This window comes from Pleurodeles waltl, chromosome 6 (genome assembly GCF_031143425.1).
Source record: "Pleurodeles waltl isolate 20211129_DDA chromosome 6, aPleWal1.hap1.20221129, whole genome shotgun sequence".
In the NCBI taxonomy this organism is placed as follows: Eukaryota; Metazoa; Chordata; class Amphibia; order Caudata; family Salamandridae; genus Pleurodeles; species Pleurodeles waltl.
Genome location: NC_090445.1, coordinates 1,598,329,983 through 1,598,346,764, shown reverse-complemented (window position 1 = coordinate 1,598,346,764; position 16,782 = coordinate 1,598,329,983). Strand labels below are relative to the sequence as shown.

Below are 16,782 nucleotides of genomic sequence, written 5' to 3'. Positions count from 1 at the left end.
GCTGTAACTACAACATCAAGCACAGTTAGATTTAGCTGGCAAAATTAAATCAAGAGAATCCTGAATCCAGGCATCAACCTTGGGTTGATCAAGATCAACACACTGCACTAGACTGGGTAAAGGGTTTAGAAGTTAAAAGTTGAAAGTGGAGAAGTCAAGCTGAACCCAATTTTTGGACAGAGTGGAAAGCCCAGATGCATCTGCAGTTGTAGTTGGTATTTGTACAAGGAACTGCAGTTGATGATATAAAAAGAAAAAATAGTGCCTTTAGCTTTACATGTGCCTAGGGCTCTTTCCTAGAGGAATCTCATGATCTTCTCCATCAGTCGCAGTCTACTTTCAGAACTGGTTACAGCACTGAATCTGCTCTTCTGGAAGTTACTGAGCATGGCAGATGGCTTTTGGACAATGGTGGCATGGCAGCACTGATCCTGCTCGACCTGAGCACAGCTTTTGATACAGTGTATCATAAAACACTTCTAGAAACACTTGAGAACATGGGTCTCCAAGCCACAGCTCTGTCTTGGATGACCTCATTCCTGCAGGATCTGACCTTTCAGGTCTTTTGATCTTATTCTGTGGCAAGGTCTCACTCTCTTTCTTCCGGAGTGTCTCAGGGCTCAGCCCTGAGTCCCCTGTTACTCAACATTAGTGTTCGTCCCCTTGCTGATATTGTTGAAGACTGTGGCCTTACCTTTTTTCCTACACTGATGACACTCAGATCGTCTTTTCTTTGTCTTCTTCGGAAAGTCACAACACAGATACCTGGTACTCCTCTCTCCTCAAGGTAGTCGCTTGAATGAACAGCAACTCCTTGAAGTTAAATGGTGATAAGAGTGAAGTTATGGTGATGGGTAAGAACCCTCTGCTTTGGGGTCCCCAGCACTGGCTAGACACCCTAGGTACCCTCCCTATACTGGTCTCCAAGGTCAGGAACCTCAGTTTCTGGCTAGTTGATGAACGATCCATGAAAATCTTCATTTCGAAGGTAGCCTCCAATTATCTGATAGAAACATCTAGCTGCATATTCCTTACCTTAGAATTTCCCAAGCGTCAGACTCCATTTGGAGATTTTTCTCACGCAGTACCCCTGCACACCGTTAGGTGGCGTCGATCGGCTCCGCGTCCGTCGTTGGTGTCGTTCATGCCAGAAATTATGCCGGGGTCCTATATAGGTGCCACCCTGGCACACTGACATCAGTTCTTCTCTTTCCGTGCCAGCCAACAGTGATCCGTAGAAAGAGCTACCACATAGTCACTTTTTGAATCACCTTTCTTTTACTTTTTGTCAAAGAGTTTTTGAGTGTCTTCACTCCTGGTGTATCAAGGATGTCTTCTCGCAAGGCCAGGTTCAAGCCCAAGTCATTAGGTGATATCTGTAACAGATCCGCACCTCGTCTGCCTTTGGTGTCTGGAGCGCGACCACAACCCGAAGTTGTGCTCATTGTGTTGGGCCATTAATCCGAAAGCTTTGAGGGAGTGGTCCCTAAAGCTCATGGCTCAGTTCTTGTAAGTCCCGATCTCGAGAGGAAGGTCCTGGGATAGATCACAGAGACCTCTCCTCCTGTTGTTATCCCTCTCCAAGTCCTCAGGACGATCGGGTAAGTCGCGGCACAAGAAGTCAGAGAACAAATGTTCTTTGGCTTCACCCCATGGCATTTGGGTCAGTTCCACACCTCCCTGAGTTTCCGGGAACCGGAGTGACACCTTTCCAACTCAAGAGAGTTTTATGAGGCCATGCTCCTCATTTTTGGGCAGTCCAGTTCCACTGAAGCAGCTTTCAGTGTCCGCACCTGTGGCTTCGGGCTCGGCTCTGGGGGGCATCCATGGATCTGTGCCTGGTCCAGAACTGACATCGGTCATACAGTCTTGACCTTCCCCTATGCCTGTTCTGGCACCGATGATCCTGGCACCGCCTGGTGGTACAGGCGGCGCCTACCCCATCCTCATTGTTGACTCCAACACACAGCTGGATCAGCATTGCGTGACACTGACACCGACAGGGATCTTGCCCCCATGTCAGATCCCAACTCTTTTTCTTATGGGTTGGGGTAAGGTGAGGCATGGGAGGGGTCGCTGGACCCTTTGGAATTCCAGCTCTAAGACCCTATGGACTGGCGTACAGACTTGGGTGACGCCAGTGGTCTGGATATTTCCCCAGGCACTGGCATGCCTTCTCCCCCTACCGTGACTACAGAGGAGGGAGCGTCCTACTCGATGGTGGTACGGAGAACGGCGGAACCTAGCACAGGGACTCTTGTGAACAGGACTATTGCCCGCCGCCATCACCCTGCTCCAACTGACCCAGCGCTTACTGATGAAACACCCCACCCCAAAAGCTTGGTTATCCAGACCTTTACATCCCAGGGCGCGTTCCCTTCCGCATCCCCGGATAGGAAATCCAAGAGGCTGGACCAACTTGGGAAGAAGATGTTTTCTTCCTCACGCCTGGCATTGTGGTCCGTGAACAGTGCATGACCTTTGGGCCATTACTCCCACACGCTGTGGGATACTTTTGCGCAAGTGCTGCCACAGGTCCCAGAGGAGGCCCGGGCTCTACTCTCTCAAGCAGTTGCTGATGGGAGAGACACAGCAAAGTTCGCAATCCGATGTGAACTGGACATGACCGACTCACTGGGCAAAGCGGTTGCATTGATGGTGGCCCTGAGGTGCCACGCTTGGTTGAGGATGTCTGGTTTTTCAGGGGATGTCCAATCCAACCTTATGGACATGCTCTTTGATGGCACCCATCTCTTTGGAGAAAAAGCAGACTCGGTGCTCGAGCGCTTCAAGGATTCTCGTACTACAACCAGTTCCTTGGGCCTCGTGGCTACCCGCTCGCCCTCCTCAGTCTGCTTTTCACCCCTTCCGTGGCTACGGAACAGGCATCCTGCCACATCTGTCTCCGCCCAGCCCGTTTGGCCGGGGATGTGGGATCCGCAACCCTCTACCCCCCCCCCCCCCAGGAGCTACCTTCAAACCTTCCTAGTCTGACTCTTCCCCACCAAGGCCAGTTGGAAGCAGGATTTCCATCATCTGCTCCACTGGCAATCCATCACGTCAGACAGGTGGGTTTTGCAGATAGTCCTAAGGGGCTACTCCCTGTAGGAGGCTGGACTGGCTTGTAGTGAGTACCAAGGGGTACTTGCACCTTGCACCAGGCCCAGTTATCCCTTATTAGTGTATAGGGTGTCTAGCAGCTTAGGCTGATAGATAATGGTAGCTTAGCAGAGCAGCTTAGGCTGAACTAGGAGACGTGTGAAGCTACTACAGTACCACTTAGTGTCATATGCACAATATCATAAGAAAACACAATACACAGTTATATTAAAAATAAAGGTACTTTATTTTTATGACAATATGCCAAAGTATCTCAGAGTGTACCCTCAGTGAGAGGATAGGAAATATACCCAAGATATATATACACAATAGCAAAAATATGCAGTATAGTCTTAGAAAACAGTGCAAACAATGTATAGTTACAATAGGATGCAATGGGGACACATAGGGATAGGGGCAACACAAACCATATACTCCAAAAGTGGAATGCGAACCACGAATGGACCCCAAACCTATGTGACCTTGTAGAGGGTCGCTGGAACTATTAGAAAATAGTGAGAGTTAGAAAAATAACCCTCCCCAAGACCCTGAAAAGTGAGTGCAAAGTGCACTAAAGTTCCCCTAAGGACAAAGAAGTCGTGTTAGAGGAATAATGCAGGAAAGACACAACCCAACAATGCAACAACGCTGGATTTCCAATCTGGAGTACCTGTGGGACAAGGGGACCAAGTCCAAAAGTCACAAGCAAGTCGGAGATGGGCAGATGCCCAGGAAATGCCAGCTGCGGGTGCAAAGAAGCTTCTACTGGACAGAAGAAGCTGCAGTTTCTGCAGGAACGCAAAGGGCTAGAGACTTCCCCTTTGGAGGACGGATCCCTCTCGCCTTGTAGAGTCGTGCAGAAGTGTTTTCCCGCCGAAAGAACGCCAACAAGCCTTGCTAGCTGCAAATTGTGCGGTTAGCGTTTTTGGATGCTGCTGTGGCCCAGGAGGGACCAGGAGGTCGCAAATTGGACCAGGAGGTAGAGGGGACGTCGAGCAAGACAAGGAGCCCTCTTAGCAGCAGGTAGCACCCGGAGAAGTGCCAGAAACAGGCACTACGAGGATGCGTGAAACGGTGCTCACCCGAAGTCGCACAAAGAAGTCCCACGTCGCCGGAGAACAACTTAGGAGGTCGTGCAATGCAGGTTAGAGTGCCGTGGACCCAGGCTGGACTGTGCACAAAGGATTTCCGCCGGAAGTGCACGGAGGCCGGAGTAGCTGCAAAAGTCGCGGTTCCCAGCAATGCAGTCTAGCGAGGTGAGGCAAGGACTTACCTCCACCAAACTTGGACTGAAGAGTCACTGGACTGTGGGAGTCACTTGGACAGAGTTGCTGGATTCGAGGGACCTCGCTCGTCGTGCTGAGAGGAGACCCAAGGGACCGTAAATGCAGCTTTTTGGTGCCTGCGGTTGCAGGGGGAAGATTCCGTCGACCCACAGGAGATTTCTTCGGAGCTTCTAGTGCAGAGAGGAGGCAGACTACCACCACAGCATGCACCACCAGGAAAACAGTCGAGAAGGCGGCAGGATCAGCGTTACAGAGTTGCAGTAGTCGTCTTTGCTACTTTGTTGCAGGCTTCCAGCGCGGTCAGCAGTCGATTCCTTGGCAGAAGGTGAAGAGAGAGATGCAGAGGAACTCGGATGAGCTCTTGCATTCGTTATCTAAAGTTTCCCCAGAGACAGAGACCCTAAATAGCCAGAAAAGAGGGTTTGGCTACCTAGGAGAGAGGATAGGCTACTAACACCTGAAGGAGCCTATCAGAAGGAGTCTCTGACGTCACCTGGTGGCACTGGCCACTCAGAGCAGTCCAGTGTGCCAGCAGCACCTCTGTTTCCAAGATGGCAGAGGTCTGGAGCACACTGGAGGAGCTCTGGACACCTCCCAGGGGAGGTGCAGGTCAGGGAAGTGGTCACTCCCCTTTCCTTTGTCCAGTTTCGCGCCAGAGCAGGGCTAAGGGATTCCCTGAACCGGTGTAGACTGGCTTATGCAGAATTGGGCACATCTGTGCCCAAGAAAGCATTTCCAGAGGCTGGGGGAGGCTACTCCTCCCCTGCCTTCACACCATTTTCCAAAGGGAGAGGGTGTAACACCCTCTCTCAGAGGAAGTCCTTTGTTCTGCCATCCTGGGCCAGGCCTGGCTGGACCCCAGGAGGGCAGATGCCTGTCTGAGGGGTTGGCAGCAGCAGCAGCTGCAGTGAAACCCCAGGAAGGGCAGTTTGGCAGTACCAGGGTCTGTGCTACAGACCCCTGGGATCATGGGATTGTGCCAACTATGCCAGGATGGTATAGAGGGGGCAATTCCATGATCATAGACATGTTACATGGCCATATTCGGAGTTACCATTGTGAAGCTACATATAGGTAGTGACCTATATGTAGTGCACGCGTGTAATGGTGTCCCCACACTCACAAAGTCCGGGGAATTGGCCCTGAACAATGTGGGGGCACCTTGGCTAGTGCCAGGGCGCCCTCACACTAAGTAACTTTGCACCTAACCTTTACCAGGTAAAGGTTAGACATATAGGTGACTTATAAGTTACTTAAGTGCAGTGTAATATGGCTGTGAAATAACGTGGACGTTATTTCACCCAGGCTGCAGTGGCAGGCCTGTGTAAGAATTGTCAGAGCTCCCTATGGGTGGCAAAAGGAATGCTGCAGCCCCTAGGGATCTCCTGGAACCCCAATACCCTGGGTACCTCAGTACCATATACTAGGGAATTATAAGGGTGTTCCAGTAAGCCAATGTAAATTGGTAAAATTGGTCACTAGCCTGTTAGTGACAATTTAGAAAGAAATGAGAGAGCATAACCACTGAGGTTCTGGTTAGCAGACCCTCAGTGAGACAGTTAGGCACCACACAGGGAACACATACATATAGGCCACAAACTTATGAGCACTGGGGTCCTGACTAGCAGGGTCCCAGTGACACATAACAAACATACTGAAAACATAGGGTTTACACTATGAGCACTGGGCCCTGGCTAGCAGGATCCCAGTGAGACAGTGAAAACACCCTGACATACACTCACAAACAGGCCAAAAGTGGGGGTAACAAGGCTAGAAAGAGGCTACTTTCTCACACTCCCTCCCTTTCAAGATTACCCCTCCGTCCATGCCACCATCCTACGATCGGATGACAGAGGATCATTTAGCATGTTTGCACAAGGAGGTTACGACTCTCTTGGCCAAGGGAGCCATAGAGAGGGCCACTGTGCCAGAAGTAAGAAGTGGTTGTTATTCCCGCTACTTTCTGGTGCTCAAAAAGGACAAGGGCCTCCACCCTATCCTAGACCTTCAATCTCTCAATGTCTTCCTCGAAAAAGAAAAGTTCAAAATGCTAACCCTGGCTCAGGTTCTATCTGCCCAGGAGGCTGGATGGTAACATTGGACTTGCAGGATGCTAGCTTCCACATTCCTGTCTTGCCTGGCCACAGACATTACTTGTGGCTCACTGAAGGCCACGAGCACTTTCAGTTCACCATGCTCCCCTTTGGCCTTACCATCGCCCCTCAGGTGTGCATCAAGGTGATGGCAGTGGTTGCAGCTCATCTGTGAAGATCAGGGGTTTCAGTTTTTCCAGAGCTCGATGACTGGTTGTTGAAGGTGGACTTACCTCCAGACTACGGAAGACCTCCTGCATTGGCTGGGGTTCACTATCAACTGCCAAAGTGATTTTGAATTCCGCAGCCAGGTTTCTATTTCACCTCCCCAGGCTCTCCTCAGTATCTAGCCTCCTTCGCACCCTCCACTGGCTTCCGGTGGACAAGCGCATACAATTTAAAGCCTTAAACTACATGCATAAAGCTAGGTCAAATTTTGGTCCACTCTATCTGCAACAGTTAGTGGAGCCATTCCGGCCCAATTGCTGGCTTCAGTCGAGCAATCACAACCTCTGCAAGGTCCCCAGAGTTGAAAAAGCCTGCAAGGGTTGCCGTTTGTTTACCTACATGGCCCCTAAGCTCTGGAACACGATGCCCAATTAACGGAAAAGCTCTTTGACCATCTTCCGCAAAAACCTCAAACCTGGCTGTTTTGACTTTTTCCATCTTCTCCGGCTAATCACCTACCTCTGTCTAGCTCTGGGAAACCCTTTTGGGTACCTATGAGGTATACAAAACCTTGTTATGAATATTAATAAAGTGTAGGAAATAGAGTTTTGGGAACATCCTTGAATTGCCTGTTATGAATCACACAATTTAGGTCTACATTCATCAAAACAAGCACATAGAGAGGTTTCCACAACATGTTCCTCCTTTGAATAAGAAGTTCATAGGGAGCTTAGTAAACAGTAACTTGTGGGTGTTACAATAAAGCCTCAGGCTCCACGAAGGGTCATCCCCAACTACCAGCTCGACTGTATTGTTGCCAAGCCTAATGTTCTATGGGGGGCAAGTAGCAGGCCATCCCATTAGATGGGCGACCTCTGGGTTGTCTCTAGCTTGTGCTGATAGTATCCCAACATCGCTCTGTATGACTGGAGGCCCATGTCTTTTGGTTTATATGTTTAAATAGAAGTGCAGTTGGCTTCTGGGGTAATCCTGTATGTACCAGAACTCCATGAATAAACATATGCATTGACGCTTTTTGTTGTGTGTGTGAAGGCTTTTCCATGAAACGCCTACATGTTTCATATAAAGCGGACCTGAATGTATGCCAGCACGAACACATTAACACAGAATATGTTGTTGTCAGGCATAGGGCCTAGAATCTGGCCTAACCAAATGCTTGATAATGTCAACAAATGTGTGCTCGATCTCCATATGTTATATGAAGTCCCATCTATTATCTACGTTCACTCTAATGTGGCAGAGAAGAAAAACTTTCAACGCTTTGATCTGCATGTTACAATCGCAGCAGCAAGGTGAATAGGCCTTGTGCAGATTGGACTTGGTAGGAAGCAGAAGCAGTTATGTTGCCAGCTTTTAATAAATGCCTGCGAAAGACACATTCTTCGCCTTCTAGAGTAGCAACACAAGAGCCGTGCAGGAGAGCCCCTACTTGTTCCAATGGGAATTATTGGGGAATAAGGTACAAAGGTTGTCTGGGATGGATGAAATGGAGCAGTTGCTGAGGGGAAATGATGAATGAATGAATCCCTGCTGCAGGCCAGAAAGGTACATAAGGTTTGCGGGAAAACGTACGACTTGGATTTGCAACATTTAGCTACAAAACACAATCAAATAATTAGGTAGCTGGTAGCATTCTGTGTAAATTGTGAAGGGTTTAGATAGAGTTGAGACTAATAATGTAGGATGTGTGAAGAAATAAGCTCGGGGCATTTATTGCATTTGCTCTGATCTTTGCTACGACTGCTTAGTTTTTCATAATCATCATCGTTCTGATTTATATTATTTGTCGACGAAAAATGCATAATAAATAAACATACATTGTGAAATACCAATTCTTGTGTGTGTCTGCTGTTTTTTGGGACCAAGCGTAGGGTTCCATAAATGATATCCCATACAGTTAGAGGATTCTCTGATAGGTCTTATTTGACTTCCAACACCCCCTGGCTGAAACAGCATAACTTGTAAGAGAGAGGAGTGAGACCCCTACAAATTCTCCTTTTCTTTAAAAAGGGTATGTCACATATATTTACCTTTTGGGCTATAAGGTGATCTGCCTGGTACGCCCCCCAAAATAAGGGGGCACATAGCACTGAACTGGGAAGTAACCGATATCTAAGTGTTCTGTCTGCCTTGAGGACACTTTTAATCGATGGTGTATTGCAAGAAATATTTGATGGTCCATGCCTGTCCAGCACAAGGCATTTTGTGAGGACTCCCAATAAGAAGCATGGGTTGGAATGACGGGACGATGCCCCTGCTGTGATGCATATCACCTGGCTATATAATGATTCTCTTTCATCTGCAGGTTGTGGGATGAATGCTGCTTTCGCCATTGGACGTCTTTGTGGGACAGACTCTGGCCTCAAGAAAGTTCTGTCCCTCCCTGAAGCTGAAAATATGGTGAGATAAGTCAGGAGCTTGTGAGGTATTCAATGCTTGTTTTCTCTTTTTTTCACTTGCTATTAATTTGCAGTACACAAAGTTAAATAAAGGGTTAGTCCCTTTTTGTCCCAGATGTCTCAGGGAACTCATCTCTACTCACTGTGCTTTCTATAACGCATAGTGCCCATTTCTGAGATACTTTTATTGTGGATGTTGGCTGTTCTTGTCACCATCTGAATAATCTTAGCTGTTCACGTGGTAAACCTTTGTTGACCTTGGCCTGTTCCTAGTGATTGTGGTTGGTTTTTCCTTGCATGTAACTGTGTCAATCAATTGATGGCCACATTGTAGCATGCAAGTACATCTACTAATATTGAGTGTAACTCCCACCATTCTGCGCCACTAAGATGCATTGTTCCCAAACTCCACAAATCCTGCATGGAAAGTGATTTGACAGTGGTGTAGCCGGTGCACCATCAGGCCTAATACAAGAAAGGAAAGTCGCCCCACCCTTAGATTTGTAGCTACTAAAACAGACACTAAGTGGAGCTAAGTGGACCCTTCTGCCACTGGGCCAGGTGCCACACCTGCGGCACTATTGATAGCTGCGTCCCTGTGATTTGGCATGCCATATTATGAACCCTTTGCTGAGGCGTAACAAGGACCCCTCCAGACGTACTCAGCAGCTCTCAGGCCTGGGTACTGTGCTTAGGGTGCCCGCTGGAGCTCGGCGGTTCCATCCAACACTGTGGGAGCTGCGGAGACCTTTGTTATGCCACTGTCCTTTTGATGAAGCTCAGCAAAGACTAGCAGTGTTCTCCCTACTGCTGTCTTACCTGACCTGAAAAGTGGGCTAATCTGGTGCTGATCTTGCACGTGCATACCCTTTTATTATTCAGACAAACAACCTTTAAGGGCAGGTGAGAAATGTCATCTCAATCATTCTCATTTCCCCTCTCCAATCAGGGAGTCCTTTCAAAGGAACTAGTATTAAAGAAAAACAAAAAGCTAGAACGCCTAGGGAGAGGATGGGCTGTATGCGCCTTGCAGCGGAGGCAAAGGACCTGGAATAATGCAGACTGACCCCCTAGAGCAGTAGTTCCCAGCCTGTAGTCCGAGGACCCCTGGGGGTCCGCAAAGCCTCCTCAGGGGGTCCGCAACTGCTTAGAAAATGTAATAATTTTAACAGATTAGGTTCCCAGCTTTGAGTAATAACTCAGTGGGAGGGTCCCCACATTCCAATAATGATTAAGTGGGGGTCCCTGGGTTCCAGTATTGCTATAGTGGGGGTCCACAGAAGTCAAAAGGTTGGGAACCACTGTCCTAGAGACAGCAGCGGCTCACCGGGGATACAGGAGGCTGGGCGGTGGCGATAAAGAAATTTTAATAAAAAAAAAATAAAAAAAAGCGTACCTCCGCGCTGCTTCTCACTGCACCGCTCCTCTTCTGTCCTGCAGGCAGGCTCCCAGTCTGCCCTGCACCAATACTGATGCTGCTCAGAGCAGCCCTGGTTGGGCGCTCCCAGGCAGACTGGGAGCCTGTGCAGACTGGGAGCCTGTGCAGACTGGGAGCCTGTGCAGTCTCTCTCATTTGCTGGGCTGGAGACAGCCTTCTGCGCATGTATGTCTGGCTGGCCCGCGACTGCTGGCCAAACATACATGTGCAGTTAGGGGAGTCCACAGTGCACCCCCCTCACTGCTCACCCCATGGCCCGCACCTTCACAAGGAAGGGACAATAAACATAGTTTATTGTCCCTTCCTTGTGAAAGGTCTGCAGCTTCTGCTACTGGTGGGGGGGTGAGACGCTCCTCCTCCCAAACGGAGGAGCCGCCACTGCCTAAAGTGCGAAAACCGCAAGGGGGACAAAGAAAGAGGAAGTAAAATTGCTTAGGATTGTTATATAATGAAAATATGATACAGAACAATTAGTATAGTCACATATTATGCATTTTAGCAACAATGCATAATTCATTTTAAAATTAAAAAGCTGTATAGATCGTCTTTAACTGAAATAGCCTAACATTTCAGATTGATCTGTCATAAATGCCTGATATAAGTGTCTGCAGTCATAAAAATAATAAGCACCCAAGTCTCCCACATCTCGTTTATGGTATAATGGCCATTTCTAAACCGCACAAATCTAAAAAATGAAGTCTATGTAGATTGCTGTTAAGCCACGATCTAGCTGTACATAGTATTGATGATACTGCTGCAACAAGTATGGTGCCCTTGTACTTATTTAGTATATCTGTAGAAAAACCAGGTAATATTAACTTACTAGATGCTTGGAGTGGAACGATAATCAACCTGCCCATTTTTCAAAAGACCAGAGCCCAATAGTCTTGAATTTTATCGTAATAAATAAAAAACATGAATTGTATCGGTATATGGAGTAGAACAGCAAAAATATTATGAACCATTAAAAAGGCTTTAAGAATGAAACCTGATTAGGTGTATTATAGCCATCTTGTGTGACTGTATATAGATGAGCTTTAACCAGGGGCAGCTCCTTCTCTATAGCGAAGGAGCGTCGCCCCGCTGGCTGAGCCAGCAGCAGAAAAATAAATCAATAGTTTACTATTGTTGTATTTTTTGTGTCTGGCCCAGCCAGCAGTGCAGGGAGGGGCGGGGCAGGGCCACAGTAGGTGGTAGGAGCGAGGAGGAGAGAGTGTGCACCTAAGTGCACAAAGGCAGCCGTCCAAACACACATCTGCACTTAGGTTTCTCCAGCCCGGCTGTGTTTAACAGCCAGGCTGGAGAAACTGCACCGAAACCAGGGCTGTACCTGAGCAGGCGGCCAAGCCGCTCAGACCAATCCTGGCACTGCTTTCATGCTAGGTGTAGCATGAAAGCAGTGCCAGGATTTCTGGGGAGCCTGTGCTGGTGTCCTAGTGAATGCTGGAACACCACGTCGAGGCGGGCGGGCGCGAGGCAGCAGGAGACGGGTACATTTTGGCAGAGATAAGTTTATTTTTTTAATTATTATTTTCACACACCCTCCCCCCCACTCTGTCTACGCCCTCCCCTCCTTGAGATTTGGGGCAGCCACCGCTAGCCTTAAGGCAAAGGACATTAAGGCCCTCATTATGACTTTGGCGGTCTTCTGTGAAGACCGCAGAAGTCTCACCAGACCAAAGACCGCCAGTGGTGGCGGTCTTCCGATGACCATATTATGACTGCTGGTGACTCTCAGCCATAATTTGGACAGAGAGCCGCCAGCAGCCATACTGGTGGTCAGCGGTGAAGTGGAGGTTGCTCCACCGTCACCGCCACATCATCACAACACCGCCCACCAAATTACATGACAGTATTCGGCGTGGCGGTGTTGTGGTGACGGGCTGCTGGCGGCGGAGCAGGCACCATGGAACCCGTTCCCTCCCGGACGACCACTGAGACAGGTAAGGTGATCGTCCGACAGGGGAGGGGGGTGGGGGGTGTTGTGTGTGTGAATGGGGGTGTGACTGTGTGTGTATATAGAGGGGGTGTGTGAGTGCGTGTATGAATGCGGGGGTGTGGTGTGTATTGGGAGTGTATCGTGTGTGTGCATGTGTGCGTGGGTGTGCGCATGTATGTGTGTGTGTGTGGTGTGTGTATGCGTGAGTGGGGCGGTGGGGGCTATGTATGGGGGCCCATGGAGTTGGGGGCGGGGGAGAAGAGGGCCCTATTAGCTTTGGGGGGTGGTAAGTGGGCCATAGCTGTTGGGGGAGGACTGTGGGGATGGGGGTGGGGGAGACCCCTATGAGTGCCAGGGAAGGAATTCCCTGGCACTGATAGTGCCTACCACCATGGTTTTCGTGGCGGTACAGCCGCCACAAAAACCATGGCGGTATGCAGGGTCATTAGCCCGCAGGCGGACTAGTGACGGCTGCCGGGCTGGAGACATCTGTCTCCAGCCTGGCAGTCGTTACCGCCGTGGCGGACGGTGTGGTACATTTGCGGTTTGGCATGAGCCAAACAGCCAATGTCATAATTTGGCGGTAGTTACCGCTAGCCTGTTGGCGGTGCTACCGCCAAGTTAACACCATCTGCCAGGGTTGTAATGAGAGCCTAAGAGATTAATGTCCTAATGTGATGTTTTGAAAAATGTCATCCTTTGTGACACCTTCTTCAGCTTTTTACCAACCATCTGTTTTGGTAATAATGCTCAATATCCGGCAATTTCTCCAGTAATATATAGTAGGACCTACCAATAACACCTTTGCTAGTTGATTGCGCAGAGAAGACTTACATTTTAATGTGTAGTATTTGTATAGAGCCCACACATATGTAAATATTTAAAGAATCCTGTCATTGGAGGGTAGCAAAAGAATGAAAGGTTGGGCCATCATTGAGTTGGCCAATATATTTTAGGGCTGAATAAAAGTATCATGTGAAAAACATGGAAGTGAGATATTAACCCATATAGAAACATATTTACTGAGGTTTAGAATCTCGAGGCATTGTGTGATTGACGATGGACGTAAATGGTGAAAGTCTGTTCTTCTAAAATATTAAGTAAAGAAAAAGTCTATAGTAGGGAATTGTTCATTACAGAGAGGCCTAAACGTTTACTTAGTTTAATTAAGGGCAAATAATTGTGTGATTTTGTAGAAGAATGCGTAGCAGTCATAACATTTAAAACAAGGAGGAGCCAGCCACCCCTGAAGTTGGAAAAAGCAAATAGCTCTGCAGGGCTTTTTTATATTAATATATGGAACAATATACACTGTTGTGACTTTATGAAAAAGAAGTTGAGGGCACCAGCAGTGGTAATGCTTGAAACAAAAATAAAAAATGTGGGCAATGTAGACATTTTAATGATGTTAAAAATTCCAATAATTTCTCATAGAAGACTATTTGTAAGTGCCTTTGAGTTGAAAGAAACAATATTTTGAATTTGAATTTTAGCTTAAAATTTCTATTTTGGAAAGATAATTTTACACTTAAGTAGGCAGCATTAGAGGTGGACTGAGGATCTGGGCTCAAAGGTTGCTGTTAAATTAAATTTAGGTTTTATTTTTGTTTATATGACACTTCTCCGACTTGTCTTGCCTCATGTTCAGTAGTGGAGAAAGCAGTAGATGAGTTATTATGAAAAAAAAAGCAATGTCATCTGCATAATCAAGTAGGTTAAGGTCTGATGTATTCGTTCCCAACTCTAGAACCTCTGAATTCACTTGAACATATTGCAAATACTGATTAGGCGTGCCACATATTTTGATTGGATGTAAATATGTATGAACGTCTGAATTGACAGCGCTACATATATGTTCAGTTTATATTATGTTATGTGGTCTATGAACCTTTATCATGCCAGATGAGTACAGGCACCTGCTCTGTAAAAAAAGCTATTTTCAGAAAGGTATCTGATAACCTGTATGGATATCTCTGTTGTGTAGTGTAGGTCTGTCTAACAAGGAGTACAACAGCGCTATTTAACATTTGACCATTCGGCAATAGCACCCACCAGCAGTTATGCTTCTTTGTTGTTGGGATTGTCTTCAGCTACAGCTTCCTTTAGGAGAAGTTCTCTCTTTAACTGTGTACCGGCTCTTTTGTTGTTAAGATTGTTGCACTGGAGTTAATGATGGCTAAAGGGGATGCCGGAGGGAGTCGGAACGCCTGCTTTGCACTTAGCTGCCTTGCAGAAGACAGAGATGGCCACAGTCACATCCTGAAGAGCCCAGTCTGCAGCCGGGTCATTGATACCCTCTGTCGGCTTCTACAGTCTGAGGAGCAGGAGTCCTCCTGGTTTGCTGCAATGTATGTAACGTTTCTCATTCTTCAATACCTTTTTAATTCCCTATAGCGATAAAGACCTCTTATCTTGTCAGATTGCTTGCATGGCCAGGGCTTTTAAATGTTTTGTGCAGCCTTGTAGCACTTTAGTTTGTATTGTTTTCTATTCACAACTCTAGCATAATAAGGGTATTGTAATCATCAGCTGCTTCTATAGTGCCTTTATCTTCATTTACATAAAGTGCTGTGAGATTTGACAGATAATTGTAGGATGTTGCTCCTCCTGCACGTTTATGGCAAGGAATAAATGGTGTGTTGCATGTCAATGATAACATCGTCAGGGAAGGTGGTTTTTCATCTGCTGTTTTGTGTACCATCTCTGCCGTGATAGTCATGGGAAGAGGCACCAGAGATACTCCTGCTCTAAGTAGGGCACAGCATGCTTCCAGACACTCAAAACGGAAATACTCCAAAACACCCTCTTCTTCCAGCACAATTGCTACTTACCTAGTTTGTTAATAACCAAACACTAAGGAATGTTCTGTGGATCCAATGCAAAGAATTATGAGCTGTTTTAGAAAAAGGAGGCCTTTTTAGGAAAACCCCAGGGTTTGTGTGGTAATTCTCTGACCCATGTATACAATAAAATGTCCTCTGAGTGACCTTGGAATAATGAGTTCATAAAGCACCAGGGATAGGTAAAGACCAATATACAGAGATCTGCGTGAGTGGCTGTCTTCTTTGCAGCACCACATTTTGCATCTCTAGTGAGATATCTGACAGCAGGTCTAGGGAATGAGGCCAGCATAGGATCCCTTGATAAACTATAACCTATGACCTGGAGCTAGTATGACCATAGTTTGCAGAATAAGGATTGCTGCCCATCCCCTCGGTGCTGTCTTAAGGAGTATTCTATAGAAAGTCCATCTATCCAGGTGATCATTTTCTGTTTCTGAAATAGTAAGTGACTGGACCAACCAGATGAAGTGATTCATGTACCAACCTTGATAGGGGAAGTCAGAGAGTCTACATTACTGACAGGGAGCCTGTAAGCAAATTGAATTTGTCACACTGACCATGTAGTGTGAATAAAAATAAACACATGGTAAGGTTCCTCTGGGTATGTTTAGCTACTAGTCTATTTCTGTGTTTCACTGGCCCACATCCACCAAGCTATTCACACATACGAAAATGCCCTCTGCTCCAAAGCCCTCACCCTCGAGAGTCCTGATGGTGAATGAGCCATTATAAAACTTAGCAGGAGACTACTCCCTTGGAAGCAGAGGTGGAGTGCAATTGAAAGGGAAGCTTTTGCTGTGGTCTGGACGCTGAAGAAGCTAAGACCCTACTTGTTTGGGTCTCACTTCCGGGTTCAGATCTACCACAGGCCCCTCAGAAATCAAATGACGTTTGGCACACCTCAGTCAGGATTACCTGTCTAGGGGGCAACAATGGTGTCATACCCTTTGACAAATCTCCTGTAGTACCCAGTGAGGCCTAAGAAGGCTCTCAACTCTGTCTTGGTCTTAGGGGGTGCCCAAGTCCGAATGGCATCAATCCTGGGTTGTAGAGATGCCACCTGGCCGCTTCCTACCTGGTGTCCCAAGTACACCACTGACCTCTGCCCTATCCGGCACTTACTGGCCTTGATAGTGAGGCCTGCAGCGTGCAGCAATTTCAACACTTCCCAGAGGTGGTGCAAGTGGTCCCCCCAACTGGACCTGAAAACAGCAATGTTGTCAAGATAGTCCATAATGAAGTTTTCCAACCCAGCCAGGACCTGATTGACCAACCTCTGGAAGGTGGCAGGGGCGTTCTTCAACCAGAAGGACATGACCTGGAACTGGAAGTGCCCCTCTAGCGTTGAGAACGCCAAACTCTCCTTGGCCCCATTAGTTAAGGTAATCTGCCAGTACCCAGACATGAAATCAAACGTGCTGAGGAACTTGGCAGCCCCCAACCGATCAATAAGCTCATTAGCTCTGGGGACGGGGTGGGCGTCAGTCTTGGTGACG

At 47.6% G+C, this 16,782-nt stretch overlaps 1 protein-coding gene across 1 annotated transcript in view; it reads left to right on the top strand.

The window, feature by feature from the left end:
• Positions 1-16,782, top strand: part of LOC138301205 (uncharacterized) — a 189,067-nt gene that overhangs the window by 88,803 nt on the left and 83,482 nt on the right. Inside the window, exons 4-5 of the mRNA XM_069241444.1 lie at positions 8,973-9,067; positions 14,595-14,791. Coding sequence (XP_069097545.1) covers positions 8,973-9,067; positions 14,595-14,791 — 292 coding nt within the window. The remainder of the gene's footprint in view (positions 1-8,972; positions 9,068-14,594; positions 14,792-16,782) is intronic.